The 14471-nt window shown below is 35.4% G+C and overlaps 1 protein-coding gene across 1 annotated transcript in view; it reads left to right on the forward strand.

Moving 5' to 3' along the window:
- RRM1 (ribonucleotide reductase catalytic subunit M1) overlaps positions 1-13896 on the forward strand; it is a 42293-nt gene extending 28397 nt beyond the window's left edge. Inside the window, exons 14-19 of the mRNA XM_054580520.1 lie at positions 58-279; positions 7496-7572; positions 9902-10037; positions 10896-10991; positions 12133-12321; positions 13309-13896. Of these exons, the coding sequence (XP_054436495.1) occupies positions 58-279; positions 7496-7572; positions 9902-10037; positions 10896-10991; positions 12133-12321; positions 13309-13497 (909 nt within the window). The 3' untranslated portion in view covers positions 13498-13896. The remainder of the gene's footprint in view (positions 1-57; positions 280-7495; positions 7573-9901; positions 10038-10895; positions 10992-12132; positions 12322-13308) is intronic.
- Positions 13897-14471: the final 575 nt, after the last annotated feature.

Consider the following 14471-nt stretch of genomic DNA (forward strand, 5'->3'; position numbering starts at 1 on the left):
ATGTTGCTTTTTCTGTTTAGTAATGTCTGTTTCTTCTCTAAACCTATTGGCACAAAGGCATACGTATCAAATAAACGCCATCGGCCCATTGGAATTGGGGTACAAGGCCTGGCAGATGCTTTTATTCTGATGAGGTATCCTTTTGAGAGTCCAGAAGCCCAGTTACTGAATAAGCAAATCTTTGAAACCATTTATTATGGAGCCTTGGAAGCCAGCTGTGATCTGGCCAAGGACCATGGCCCATATGAAACCTACGAGGGCTCTCCAGTCAGCAAAGGAGTAAGTAGATGGATAAATTTTTTTCTTCTTTTTTTCATTCTGTGGGCCTCCCTCCCCGACTGCTGCTGGCTGTGGCCTGTGTGTTTGCCTTATCCTCCACTGGGAGTCCCCTTCATCTGCTGTACCCTCTGCCTGTTGTCCCTCCTGCACTTACTGCCTACTCTCTCTGGTGCTGCTGGCTATGAAGAGGCAGGCCAGCCATATTGGGAGTCGATGGGATATTGTGGGCTCTGCTGCAGCCTGGCATGGCCTGCAAGTGTGTGGTGTGTAAGTGCATGGCTGGAATATGCTGATTGTGTTGAATAAAATTTTGTTTTGCCTATGAGTTCCTGTAGTGGGCTGAATGGTAGCGCTCAAAAAATAAACTTACATCCTAATTCCTAGAACTTGTGAATGTTGATTTAAAAGGGTCTTTGCAGATGTAATGAAGGATTTTGAGATGAGTTTATCCTGGATTTTCCAGATAGGCCCTAATCCAATGACAGTTCCCCTTATAAGAGACAGAGAGAGGAAGAGAAAGCATAATGACCTTGGATACAGAAATTGGAGTGATGCAGCTACAACTCAGGGATGCTGAGAGCCACTAGAAGCTGAAAGAGGCAAAGAATATAAACTACTCTAGAGCCTCTAGGAGGAATGTGGTTCTCCCCAAAATGTTATTTTAGGCTTCTGGCCTCCAGAGCTATGAGAAAATAAGTTTTCGTCATTTTAATTGTGGTAATTTGTAAAACCAGCCATGAGAGACTAATGTACTTTTTTTCTTCTGGAGTAAAACAGGTATTGTTTTAAAACTAGTCATTGCTTAAATGACTTAAGAAGAACGTTATCAATATTAGCTTTCTAATTCTAAACTTAGTGAATTAAAATAATATACATTCAAGAAAGGCTGTGCCTGGATCAAAATGGCAGAGTATGTAAACTGCTTGCCTCCTGCCACAATCACTAAATTATAGAACAACCATCACTGAGAACCACCTGAAGGCTAGCTGAACAAAATTTGATAGCTAAGAATATAAAGATGATGACAAATTGAGACTGGTAGGAAGGGCTTAGGTGTGGACTGGGCAGGTCCCACAACCACAATGTGGTGATTAAGAATTGGGAGGATATCTCAGCTGCTGAGATCCTCCACTAAGTAATGAGTAGTCCCAGTTAAACACTGGGCTCCCTGAACCAGAATACCAGTGCCCGGAAAAGGAGTATCTGTAACATCTGGTTGCAAAAACCAGTGGGGATTGCCAAGAAAGACAAAGGGCTGCAGGAGACCCAGGCCCTAAATGACACATCAGACCAGATGGATTTGATTGATATTTTTAGAACACTTAAAAGCAGAAGAATATATATATTCTTTTTAAGTTCACATGGAATATTTTCCAGGATAGACGACAGGTTAGGCTACAAAACAAGTATCAGTAAATTTAAGAAAATGGAATTCATGTTAAGCATCTTTGATCACAGTAATATGAAAGAAATCAGTTACAAGGAGAAAACCGAAAAACACACAAACACATGGAGGCTAAAAAACATGCTACTAAACAATGAATGGATTAACAACAATATCAGAAAATCAAAAGATACCTTATGACAAGTGAAAGTGAAAGCACCGCAACCCAAAATTTATGGGATTCAGCCCAAGCAGTTCTGAGAAGGAAGTTCATAGCAATACAGGCCTACCTCAAGAAACAAGAAAAATCTCAAGTAAACAATAAAATCTTACACCTAAAGTAACTATAAAATGATCAGACAAATCCCAAAGTGTGTAGAAGGAAGGAAATAATAAAGATCAGGAAACTCTAAAAAACAATACAAAAAAAAAAATCAATGAAACCAAGAGCTGGTGTGTTGAAAGGATAAATGAAATTGATAACATTTAACAAGATTCATAAAGAAAAAAGGAGGACCCAAATACATAAAATCATAAATGAAAGGGAAGTGGAAACTGATACCACAGAAATGCAAAGGATTATAAAGAAACTATGAACAATTAATTATATTGTTGAACAACAAATTGAACAACCTGCAAGAAATGCATACATTTCTGGAAACGTACAATCTTTCAAGACTGAATCAAGAAGAAACAAAATCTGAACAGACCGATAACTATCAATGAAATTGAATCAAAATGGATTAAAGACTTAAATGTAAAAACTGAAACCATAAAACTTGTAGAAGAAAACATAGTCGGTAAACTCTGACATTGCTCTTAGCACAATTTTTTTTTGGTTTATCTTCCCAGGCAAGGGAAATAAACAAGAATGAACAGGTGGGACTACATCAGACTAAGATTTTTTGCTCAGCAAGGAAAACCATCAACACATCGAAAAGACAACCTACTGAATGGCAAAAGATATTTGCCACTGAAACATCTGGTAAGAGGGTTAATATTTAAAATATGTAAGGAGCTTATACAATTTAATACCAAAAAAACAAACTATGATTAAAAAATGCTCAGAAGGTCTGAACAGACATCTCTCCAAAAAGTATATGATGGTGTCCAACAGTCATATGAAAAGAAGCCAACATCACTAAGTATCAAGCGAAAGCAAATCAAAACCACAATGAGATCACCTCATACCAGTCAGAATGGTTATCATAAGTAAGTGAACAACTCATGTTGGTGAGGATATGGAGAAAAGCAAACTCTTGTGCATTTTTTGGGTTGTAATTTGGTGCAGCCACTGTGGAAAACAGTATGCAGTTTCCTTAAAAAATTAGAGATAGAACTATTACATGACCCACAATTACACTTCTGGGTATTTACCTGAAGAAATGCAAAACACTAATTTGAAAAGATACATGCACTCCTTTGTTTATTGCAACATTATTTACAACAGTTAAGATACGGAAACAACCTTAGTGCCCATCAATAGACGAATGGACAAAGAAGATGTGGCATATATACAATAGAATATCACTCAGCCATGAATAAGAATGAAATCTTACCATTTGTAACAACATGATGGACTTAGAAGGTATTATTCGAAGTGAAATAACTGAGACAGAAAAAGAGACCTACAATATAATTTTGCTTATATGTGGAATCTAAAAATAAATAAACAAATGAAGCACACAAACACATACAAAGACCATATTGATGGTTGCTGAATGGGAGGGGAATTGGGTTGGGTCCAAAAGGTAAAAGGGATTAAGAAATACAAATTGCCAGTTAATAAAAATAATCATGAGTATGTAAAATACAGCTTAGAGGATATAGTCAGTAATACTGTAATAATTTTGTATGTTGTCCAAAGGGTACTAGATAACTTAGGCATAGAAATATTTAATCACCATGTTGTATACCTGGAACTAATGTAATATTTTACATCAACTGTAATTGAAAAATAAAAAAAAATGGGATTTCTGACCCATACCACAATATGAATGACACTTGAGGATGTTATGCTCAGGGAAGAAGCCAAATAGTATATAATTTCACTGATAGGAGGTACCTGGAATAGTTAAATTTATGAAAAACAGTAAGTAAAATGGTGGTTCCAGGAGCTGGTGGGCAGGGAATGGGAGTTTTGTTTAGTGGATATAGAATTTCTGTTTCACAGGATGAAAAAAGAGTTCTGGAGATGGGTGGTGGTGATGGTTGCACAACAGTGCGTATGTACTTAACACTGCTGAATTCTGTACTTAAATAAATAGTTAAGATGTTAAATTTTATGCCATATTTTACAACAATAAAATTTTTTAAATGAAAAAATACCAATTTGTTTTCAAACTATTCCAAAAAATTTAAGAGGAGGGAAGGCTTTCAAATTGATTTTATGAGGGCAGCATTACTCTGCTACCAAAACCAGACAAAGATACCAGAAAAAAATCCTAAGTGAATATACCAGATGAACACAGACACAAAAATAATCATCAACAAAATATTAGGAAACTGTATTCAGCAATACATTCAAAAAGTCATACACCATGATCAAGTGGGTTTTATTCCTGGGTTTTAGGGTTGGTTCAATATTCATAAATCAATGTGATATACTACATAAACAAAATGAAAGAAAAAATTTGTGATTATATCAGTAGATGCAGAAATAGCTTTTGACAGTATCCAGTATCCACTCTGATAAACTCTCACCAAAGTGGGGATACAGGGAACATACCTCAATATAATAAAGGCCATCTATGACAAACACTCATGTAACATACTCAAAAGCTGAAGGCTTTTTGCTTAAAATCAGGAACAAAAAAATGTCCAGTTTTACCACTTTTATTTAATATTGTATTGGAAGTCTTAGCCACAGTAATCAGACAAGAAGAAGAAATAAAAGGCACATACATTGAAGTAAAACCTACTATATGTAGATGACATACTACATATAGAGGACCCTCAAGATTCCACCAGAAAACTATTATAACTAATACATGACTTCAGTAAAGCAGCAGGATACAAAATTAATACTCAGGAATTGGTAGCATTTTATATACCAATAATAAAATTGGAAAAATTAAGAAAACTCCCATTTACAGTACATCAGGAAGAATTATACCTGGGGATGCATTTTACCAAGGAAGTAAAAGGCTTGTATTTGGAAAACAGACATTGAAGAAAGAAATTGAAGAAAATACAAAAAAACAATTGGAAGTCCACTATGCTCATGGGTAAGAAGAATTAACACCTTGCAATTACTGTACCATCCAAAGCAATATATGGTCAGTGTAATCCCTATCAAAATACCAATGGCATTTTTTTCACAAAACTAGAACAAATCCTAAAGTTTATATGGAGCCACAAAGATCCTGAATAGCCAAAGCAGTCTTGAAAAAGAACAAAGTTGGAGGTATCACACTCCTGATGTCAAACTATACCACAAGGCTATTGTAATTAAAACAACATGGTACTGGCATAAAAACAGACAAATAGATCCATGGAACAGGATAAGGAGAGCCCAGAAATAAACCCACACCTGTATGATCAACTAATCTATGACAAAGGAGACCAGAATATACAGTGTAGTAAAGATGGTTTCTTTAATAAATTATGTTGAGAAAACTGGAGAGAAACATTAAAAAGTGGGATGAGAACACTTTTTTTTTGTTAACCATATACAACAAAATGGATTAAAGACTTAAAGGTAAGACTAACCATAAAACTGGAAGACATAGGCAGCAAAGTCTTTGACAGTGCTCTTAGCAATATATATATTTTTGATATGTCTCCCTAGGCAAGAGAAACAAAAAAATAAACATGGGACTACATCAAACTAAAAAGTGTTTGCACAGCAAAGGAAACCATCCATAAAATGAATAGACAACCTACTTAATAGGAGAAAATACTCACCAATGATATATCTGATAAAGGATTAATATCCACAATATATAAGGGACTCAGAACTTAATACCCCCCCAAAAAACAAAACTGATTAAAAAATGGGCAGAGGACCTGAACAGACATTTTTCCAAAAAGAACATAGGAAATTAACGTGAAAAGATGCTCTGCATCACTAATCGGGGAAATGTGAATCAAAACCACAATGAGGTCACCTCACACCAGTCAAAATGACTATATCAATAAACCAAGAACCAAGTGTTTTTTTTGGAGGATAAAAAGGGAATCCTCATGCACTTTTGGTGGGGTTGTAAATTGGTGCAGCCACTATGGAAAACAGTATGCAGATTCCTTAAAAGTGGAACTGCCATAGGACCCAGCAGTTCCACTTCTGGGTATCTGAAGAAATCTGAAACACTAATTTGAAAAGATGTATGTATGCCTATGTTCATTACAGTGTTATTTACAATAGTCAAAATATGGAAACAACCTCAGTGTCAGCAGATGAATGGATAAAGATGTGGTACATATATACAGGGGAATATTATTTGGCTAAGAATAAGAATAAAATTTTACCATTTGTGAAAACATGGATGGACCTAGAGGGTGTTATGCCAAGTGAAATAAGTCAGAGAGAAATACCATGTGATTTCACTTATATGTGGAATCTAAAAATGAACAAATGAAAAAAACTAAAATCTACAAAGACTATATTGATGGTCACTAGATGGGAGGGGAGTTGGGGGATTGCTGAAAAGGTGAAGGGGGTAAGAAGTTACCAAATAGACACCAGGATATGAAGTACAGCATAGGAAATATAGTCAGTAATTTAATAACTACGGATGGTGTCAGATGGGTATTAGACTTATTGGGGCAATGAATTAATAAATTACATAAATGTCTAGTCACTATGTTGTACACCTGAAACTAAAATAATCTATGTCAACTGTAATTGAAAAATAATTGTAAAGAAATGAAATTTAAAAAACGTCAACATACATTCATTATTGTCTCAGTTTTCATGGGTCAGGAGTGTAGGTTCAACTTTGCTGGGTCTTCTCTGTGTCTCGCAAGGGTATAATCAAGGTGTCAGTGGAGACTGTGACGCTAACTGAGGAGTAGGGTATTGCTCCAAGGTCACTTGGTTGTTGGCAGAATCCATTTCCTTGCAGCTCTAGAACTCATGGTATCTTCTTCAAAGCCAGTTGGAAGGAGAGTCCTTCATTTCAGGAAGGGCTTAGTTTAAGCATTCTTTTGAGGGTTTTCATTTGATATGTCAGGTCCACCCAGAATAATCTCTTTTTTTAAACTCAAAATTGACTGATTTGAACGCTTAATTATGTGAGTGGCATCCATCACATTTCCAGGTCCAGTATACACAGGAGAATAGATTATGCATGGCTTGTGTGTCAGGGGGTGAGAATCTGGGAACTGTCAGAATTCTGCCTTCCACACTGTCTTTATTATCAGTTGTATAATTCTGTTCCATGTAAAATGAGGTGTTTTTAGTTCTGACCTACCTGCTGATATTTAGGAAATGTAATGTATTGTATTGAAATAGGTGTTTGTTAGCTAAGTAAATAAAGGGCCAGATCACAGCAATTAATAAAAATGAGGTTTTATTGTAGGATAAGAGAATGCATCTCAGCAATACACTTTCATGAATGTCAGGATTTTCTGATTTGTAGATATGTAGGTCCTCTGAGGGGGCTCTGCAGGGACATGGGGAAGAGGTTGGCCTCAACCTGCTTCAGGTCAATATAACTTCATGGACGTTGTCTAGGAAAAAATCTCTGGACCTTGTATTCCTGACACAGTTTACTAGAAGACAGCATTTTGGGATTGGGGAGAAGGCCAGTTAGTCATTTGTTTGATTTCTGTCATAGTTTTAAATTGTCATAGAGTGATTTATCATCAATTGACTTGTTTATTCCTTAGATCCTTCAGTATGATATGTGGGATGTTACTCCCACAGACCTATGGGACTGGAAACTTCTCAAGGAGAAGATTGCAAAGTAAGTAAAGCATGTAAAGTAGCTTTGAGGTAAGGAGAATTCAGGTTTTCATCCTGGCTCTTCAGTAGTTAGCTGTTATTTTAACTTCTGAAACTCAATTTTTTCTTCTTTATGTCAGGCTAAAATGACCTATCTGTAGAAGTATTTTTTAAATACTGAATAACATAATTCATGTATAGTAACCTGAAAAATGCTTGGCACAAGAAAGCATTTCAGTACGTGGTAGGTATTATCAGTTGATCTTGTTTTAGAGGTTTAACTATGTAGATTAGTTCATTCTTTTTCTCATTAAACCTTTATATTTCTAAGAGTGCTTGCTTTTTAAATGTTTCACTTTTATTTATTGCTTAACTACATCAGGCACATAAATGACTTGCTAAATTGTCATAGGAATAAGATCTTTGAAGAGCTTTTGGTGGGTAATGGATTAAACTGTGAAAGAACAATGTAAAAATTGATTCTTTATAGGTCTTTCAAACTGATAAACATAAGAGATTTGAGGGCAGGCAGAATGTTTCACTGAGTGAATAGTGAAAAAAGTTGTTTTCATGTTCTGTTGTTATGAGTCTGTCATCTGGGTTAATAATACATTTGCAAAGTTTTAATTTGAAGAAAAAATAAAATGCTCTTTAAAAATATCCATTAGCCTTAAAAATTTTTTTTATTACTCAAGTAATACATGTTCAAAAATTTAGAAAAACCTTCGTGTGGAAAGGGAATAAAATTAAAATTATGCCAATACTACCTTCCCCCAAAAACCTGTGTGCATTTTTTTTGTCCATGATCCTTCAGACTTCTGAGCATGTGTGCATGTGTGGCACTCAGGAGTGTGAGTGACATCCATCACATGCCACTAAGTGTGTATTTTTATGCACACTTAGTATTTTGTTAAATACTTTAACAAAAATGGACCTGTACTCTATCTTTTTTCCTCAGAATACTATGGTTAATATATTTTTACATACTTTTTAAAAATTCAATGTTAATACATAAATACATATTCATTGTTAATAAAATTCAAATACAGAAATAGGTATAGGCCCTTCCTTATATCCTTTCAGCCAACTATTTGCCCCATAAAACAAACAAAAATCCAACTTACTCCTTTTCCCAGAGATAACCATTGTTAATGGTGTGTATTTTTCTAGATTTTTTTCAGTACATTTGTAGATGCACACATACAGTTTTGTTGTATAAATGTGACTAATCTTGATATTTTCTGGTTTATTTTAGAGGCCTTCCCTTTTAGTACCTGCAGTTCTACCTAATGCTTTTAATGATTACAGATAATTCCATAGTTTAGCTATATCATATATATGCCTTTTCAAAACGTTTTCCTGTCTGAGATAGCTGGTGGTTTGCTGGGTATCTCTCAGCTAGAGAGACTGAGAACCCAGTTGTATAGATTCCATTAGAATATGAGGCTCTGTACTAAGCACTGTATGAATCCAGATGCATATAATGTGGGAAAGACAAACTCTTTGGGTTTGAGAAACTTAAAACTAAGTAAAGTAAGACATGTAACACAAATAGTTTAAGGATATATAAAGGTACAGATCGTGGAATATGTTGGCAGACAAATACATGTTTTTGACACTTAAGTGTTGTCTGCCCAGTCAGGAAAGATGTTCTAGAGTACGTGTCTCTTAGGCTGAACTTTAAAGGGTGAGTTGAGGGCAGGCTGAAGTTTTCTCAGGGTTCAGATACTATATTCTTAAGTGCCCTTCTTTGGCATCAAGTCAAAAGATATTTAACATGCTTCTAAGAACTTGTAATTGAAGAGGTAATAGAGGAAGTCAAGAATACACTTTGATTATAACTTTCACTATTCATTGTCCTATTCAGGATAATGGAGACTTGTGGTGACAGATGTCCGATTCTGACTACTTTCACATCATTACGTTTCCTGAAAGGGCCTAGCACAATGATCACATAGGCAATAAAAAGAGTGAGTGTTGAATGAGTGTACTGAGATGCAGGTGGGGACACTCCAACAGCCATTTGAGTGTTTCCTTGGGCAAGGTAGTATATGCAGTACTTGGATTCCTGAGTGCCACAGTGCCAAGTGACCAAGTCATGGCATAAGAAAGATTGCCAGCGATAGAAATTGTTGTGCTAATTCTGTTTATGAGGCATTTAGGAAATGGGTGAGCTCTACCACCCATACTGTGGAGTTGCATCCCTGTAGGGGTTACATTTAAAAATCCATATGTGAGTTTAATGCATGTATTATGTTACAGTATGTACATTAACTTCAATGATTTAAAGTAGCTGCCTTCCTGCAGATTGTAGTTTTAGGACCAGCACCTAATAATCTCCTTTTCTTTAGGTATGGTATAAGAAACAGTTTACTTATTGCCCCAATGCCTACTGCTTCCACTGCTCAGATTCTGGGAAATAATGAGTCCATTGAACCTTATACCAGCAACATCTATACTCGCAGAGTCTTGTCAGGAGAATTTCAGGTGAGAAGATCACAACCAGATTTATAGGGAAGTCTTTCAAAGCCTGATGTTGGGAGTAAATGCTAACTCATACTTAGTGTGCCCCTTTTTCTTAGTAATAGGGCAGAGTTTTGGTAAAGTGGGTCATCTTCATACCTAATACTGTCCTAAGTTATTTCAACACATACTAGACATTTGATAAATAACTGTGAAAAGAAGGAACAATTGAGGGTTGAGTATGAAAGTAACTTGATTATTAGAGTTTATGTGATTATTTAACCACTTGTAATCATAGTGATACGTACTACAATGTCAGATGTTTAAGTTGGTGGTACTTAATATATATGTAGCAGCATTACTTAAGACAGTGGTCTTCAGCCTTTGTTACAAATCAGAATTTTTGGTGAGTGGGACTAGTGTTTTCCTTTATAAGGTTCCCAGGTAGTTTGGATGTGCAGCTAGGGTTGAGAACCACTAATTTAAAAGATTTTTATTTGAATTTGCTGATATGTTGAAATTAATTTCTGTAAGGTTTGGGGTGAATACATAGAGTTTCTAATTCTTTTCTTAAGTATTTATTGTATTCTTGGGGAAAAAAAGAATCAAACCATGTAGATTTACCCAGTTTAGGCAATGTTAGTTCTTTTCGCTTTTACACATACCATATATTTTGTTTGCCTGAATAAAAAATGCAAAGATTTTCAAGAAATATAACTTTCATGTAATGGAATGGGCCTCAGTTTTATGAAAATTAGAAATTATCAAGCTAATGGGAAGTAATTCTTCAGTTTTATTTACTTTAAGCTTTAGGCCTGTAATTCTGTTTAGGCCCTGTCTTTGTTATTTATTCCTTCACATCTTTTCTCCTTTTCTATTCAGGTTGTAAATCCTCACTTACTGAAAGATCTTACTGAGCGGGGCTTGTGGAATGAAGAGATGAAAAATCAGATTATTGCATGCAATGGCTCTATTCAGGTACAGAATGAAGAAAAAAAAGTGAACTAAGTTGAACATTGGTACCTTCTGACTTATCCCAGGCAGTAGAAGGAAAGAATGTCTATTCACTGTGGTTATAGGCTTGTGGTCATATAGGCTTATGTAGCTCTGTTCACCTCTGCTTGCTGTGCTAGGATCATATACATCTTCACATAACTATACGTGGTCTTACCCTTTTGTTTGTACAATAATATAAAGCAGTGGTTCCCAACTTCTCTGCACATTAAAATGTGCAGAGAATCAAATGGAGAACTTTTAAAATCCTGAAGCTTAGGTTTCACCCCATTTCAATTAAATAACAATGCCTGGGAATGCGAGCTAGGTATCGGTATTTTTTAAGAACTCCCTAGGTAATTCCAACATGCATCAAAATTAGGGGACCACTGACATAAAATCTGAACTTAGAGTCAAAATTAACTTAAAAGTATGGTGGAGTTAGGGGACTTATAGTTTAAAAGACAGCCACAAACAGTATTTAACAATAAAATATTTGCAGCTGAGAATTAAGAAACATTTATTTGTAGATAGAGGTTTCTGGCTAAACATTGATCTGATTGGCAATACAGATAAAGATTCTTGTACCATTTCAATATAATTTTTTTGATAGAAATAGTAGCATTAACCAGTCTACATGTTTTGATGCAAGATAACTCTAGACCTAAGAAAACCTTGTTTCTATTGACTCCAAATGGAGTTTGTAGAGTCCTGACCTGTTTAAAGGGTTTTGTTTCATTGTTTCTCTGGATCATATCCTCGAGTGGAATAGCCCTGATAATTTGTGTTTTCTGCAAAGCTTAACGGTCATTTATTGCTCTTTAGCAGTTTCCTTTATTAAGTGTCTCTGGTACAATGCATGTTTTAGGCCATGAACTAATTTAAAGGTGGATCTTGAATCACTACCACCAGACGGGAATTTTGTTGGTTAGATGGGATTTTGTTGGACTTTCTAAGCCAGAGGTGAGCAGTCTTAGGAAACGTAATAAAGATCATACTGTATTATACTGAATGGTAGGGTCAGATATGACAGAAAGTAGAAGGCTGTATCCTTGGGTCATTATTCTGTTAATCATGCTGTTTTCATCAACTGTAGTACAATAAACATTTGGTTTCCCTTCTTCAGAGCATACCAGAAATTCCTGATGACCTGAAGCAACTTTATAAGACGGTATGGGAAATCTCTCAGAAAACCGTTCTCAAGATGGCAGCTGATAGAGGCGCTTTCATTGATCAAAGCCAGTCTTTGAACATCCATATTGCTGAGCCTAACTATGGCAAACTCACTAGTATGCACTTCTATGGCTGGAAGCAGGTTGGTGAAGCAAATTGAGAAGGACTTGTTGCCAACTTGGGATGTTTTGGAATTGAAAAAATGTTGTATATTCTGGCTCCCTATTAAATACTGCCACCTAGAAGTTCTTTCAATTCTAAAATGTTAAAAACAGCCCATGGTTTTTGTACTAGATAGTCTCTTACTTTGGGTTTTTTTTGTTTCTTTATGATTATTTCATTCTTACGTTTGAAACCTTGGAGTGACTTACAGTCCTCCCTTTACTCTCTGTGCAGTCTCTGACCAAGTTGTATTGGTTGTTCCTTTGTATTGTTTCTTGAATATCTTTCTGTTCTACCACTATTATTCTTAACTTCTGGTGTCTTCACTGCAGGTCATCTTGTGCATTGCTACCATTCCTAAAATAAAACTTTATACATGTCAGCCAACTTCAAGCAACTGTTGTTTCCCTACTTCATCTACAGTGTAAAAACCAATTACATACCTAGTCATTGCCAGCTGTAAAGTGCTGTGATTCTGCATTTTATTCTTATTCTTAGGCAATGTTCTAGGTGCTTATTTAGAATTAAAATTTTATTTTTTTTATAATATTTGACAAACGTTTGTTGAACATATACTATGTGTCAGTACTGGGGAATAAAAGATGATCTTTATCCTTGAAGTAGTCATAATCTGTTCTTATAGAATCTAGCTCTCTAAATAGTTATAATCTAAGGTAGACATGTTGTCTTAAGTAAACTGGGAAATCATACACATAAAAATTTTTAAAAAGACTAGAGAAGAAAAACATTTGACATTTCCAGAAATACAAGCTTGTTTAGGAGTAAAAAGAACAGAGTATGCCATCTGACTCTCTTTAAGCATTTTTGGGAGGACTTCTTAGAGGAGATAGAATATAAAATTTAGAAAACAATTTGACATGGTTTATGGAAATGTATTTTAAACACTGGGCTTGAATGTCTAATGTTCTCACAGTTTCTCCAAAATTTGTATTTATTTCCCATGTAGGGTTTGAAGACTGGGATGTATTATTTAAGGACAAGACCAGCAGCTAATCCGATCCAATTCACTCTAAATAAAGAGAAGCTGAAAGATAAGGAAAAGGCATCAAAAGAGGAAGAAGAGAAGGAGAGGAACACAGCAGCCATGGTGTGTTCTTTGGAGAATAGAGATGAGTGCCTGATGTGTGGATCCTGAGGAGAACCTAGAGGAGGCCAGCACTTCTTCAATAACCAAACTACCACTTCGGCATAGATAGGTGTAGTAGATTTGCTTGAAGTGGTAAGGTTTTGATGGACCTTATTGCAGCAAACGGATCAATTAATTGATTTAAAGTATTGTTTCTATGTAGAGTATTTTTTCAAAGTAGAAGTTTTAGGAATACAAAAGAAGTCATCTGGCAAATAGGAAGTGATTAGGTAGGGTTTCATTACTCATCTGGCACCCCATTTTCTGGTGACTTCAGTTTTGGTAAAGAGATTTGGTTTTACTGCATTGACTGGTGGGTCCATAGAAGCAAAATTGTGTCATAACCCATGAGAAGTGCTGACAGAACCTTTATCTGGATAAAGGTCTTTCTGCAATAAATATTTCCAACTGATTGTGTGAGACTAGTTTTGTCATTTATTCTAATACAAAGGTCAAATTTGAAAACATTTTTCTGTTCTTTGAGAGTTCAAGGAGGATATTTTAAGACAAATTAGACACTGTATAGACTTCTGATTTTAATACTTTATTTTTTTAGAATAACATCTAGAGTTTATTTGGTTGTATAGTTGGGGTGTTAATGTGTTTCAGGATTGCTATGCAAGCTGTGTGTTTCACATTACTCTTTCATATCACCTTGTTCTGGGAATGTTTCTTTTTTTCCATTTTTAAATCATTTTTATTATTCAATTACAGTTGACAAATTATTATATTAGCTCCCCAGGGATTAAACATACATAACTTGCTAAGTGATCATCCTGATAAATTTCACACCCATCTGACACCATACATAGTTATTAGAATATTATTGACTATATTTCCTATGCTGTACTGTACGTCTCCATGACTCTTTCATAATACCCAATTTATACTTCTTCATCCCTTTACCTTTTTTACCTAACCCCAAACTCCCTCTCATCTGGCAACCATCCAAATGTTTTCTGTATCTTTGAGTCTGTTTCTGT

The sequence above is a fragment of the Pteronotus mesoamericanus genome, unplaced genomic scaffold (genome assembly GCF_021234165.1).
Source record: "Pteronotus mesoamericanus isolate MK-2021 breed Mesoamerican mustached bat unplaced genomic scaffold, CSHL_Meso_final contig_590, whole genome shotgun sequence".
Lineage (NCBI taxonomy): Eukaryota > Metazoa > Chordata > Mammalia > Chiroptera > Mormoopidae > Pteronotus > Pteronotus mesoamericanus.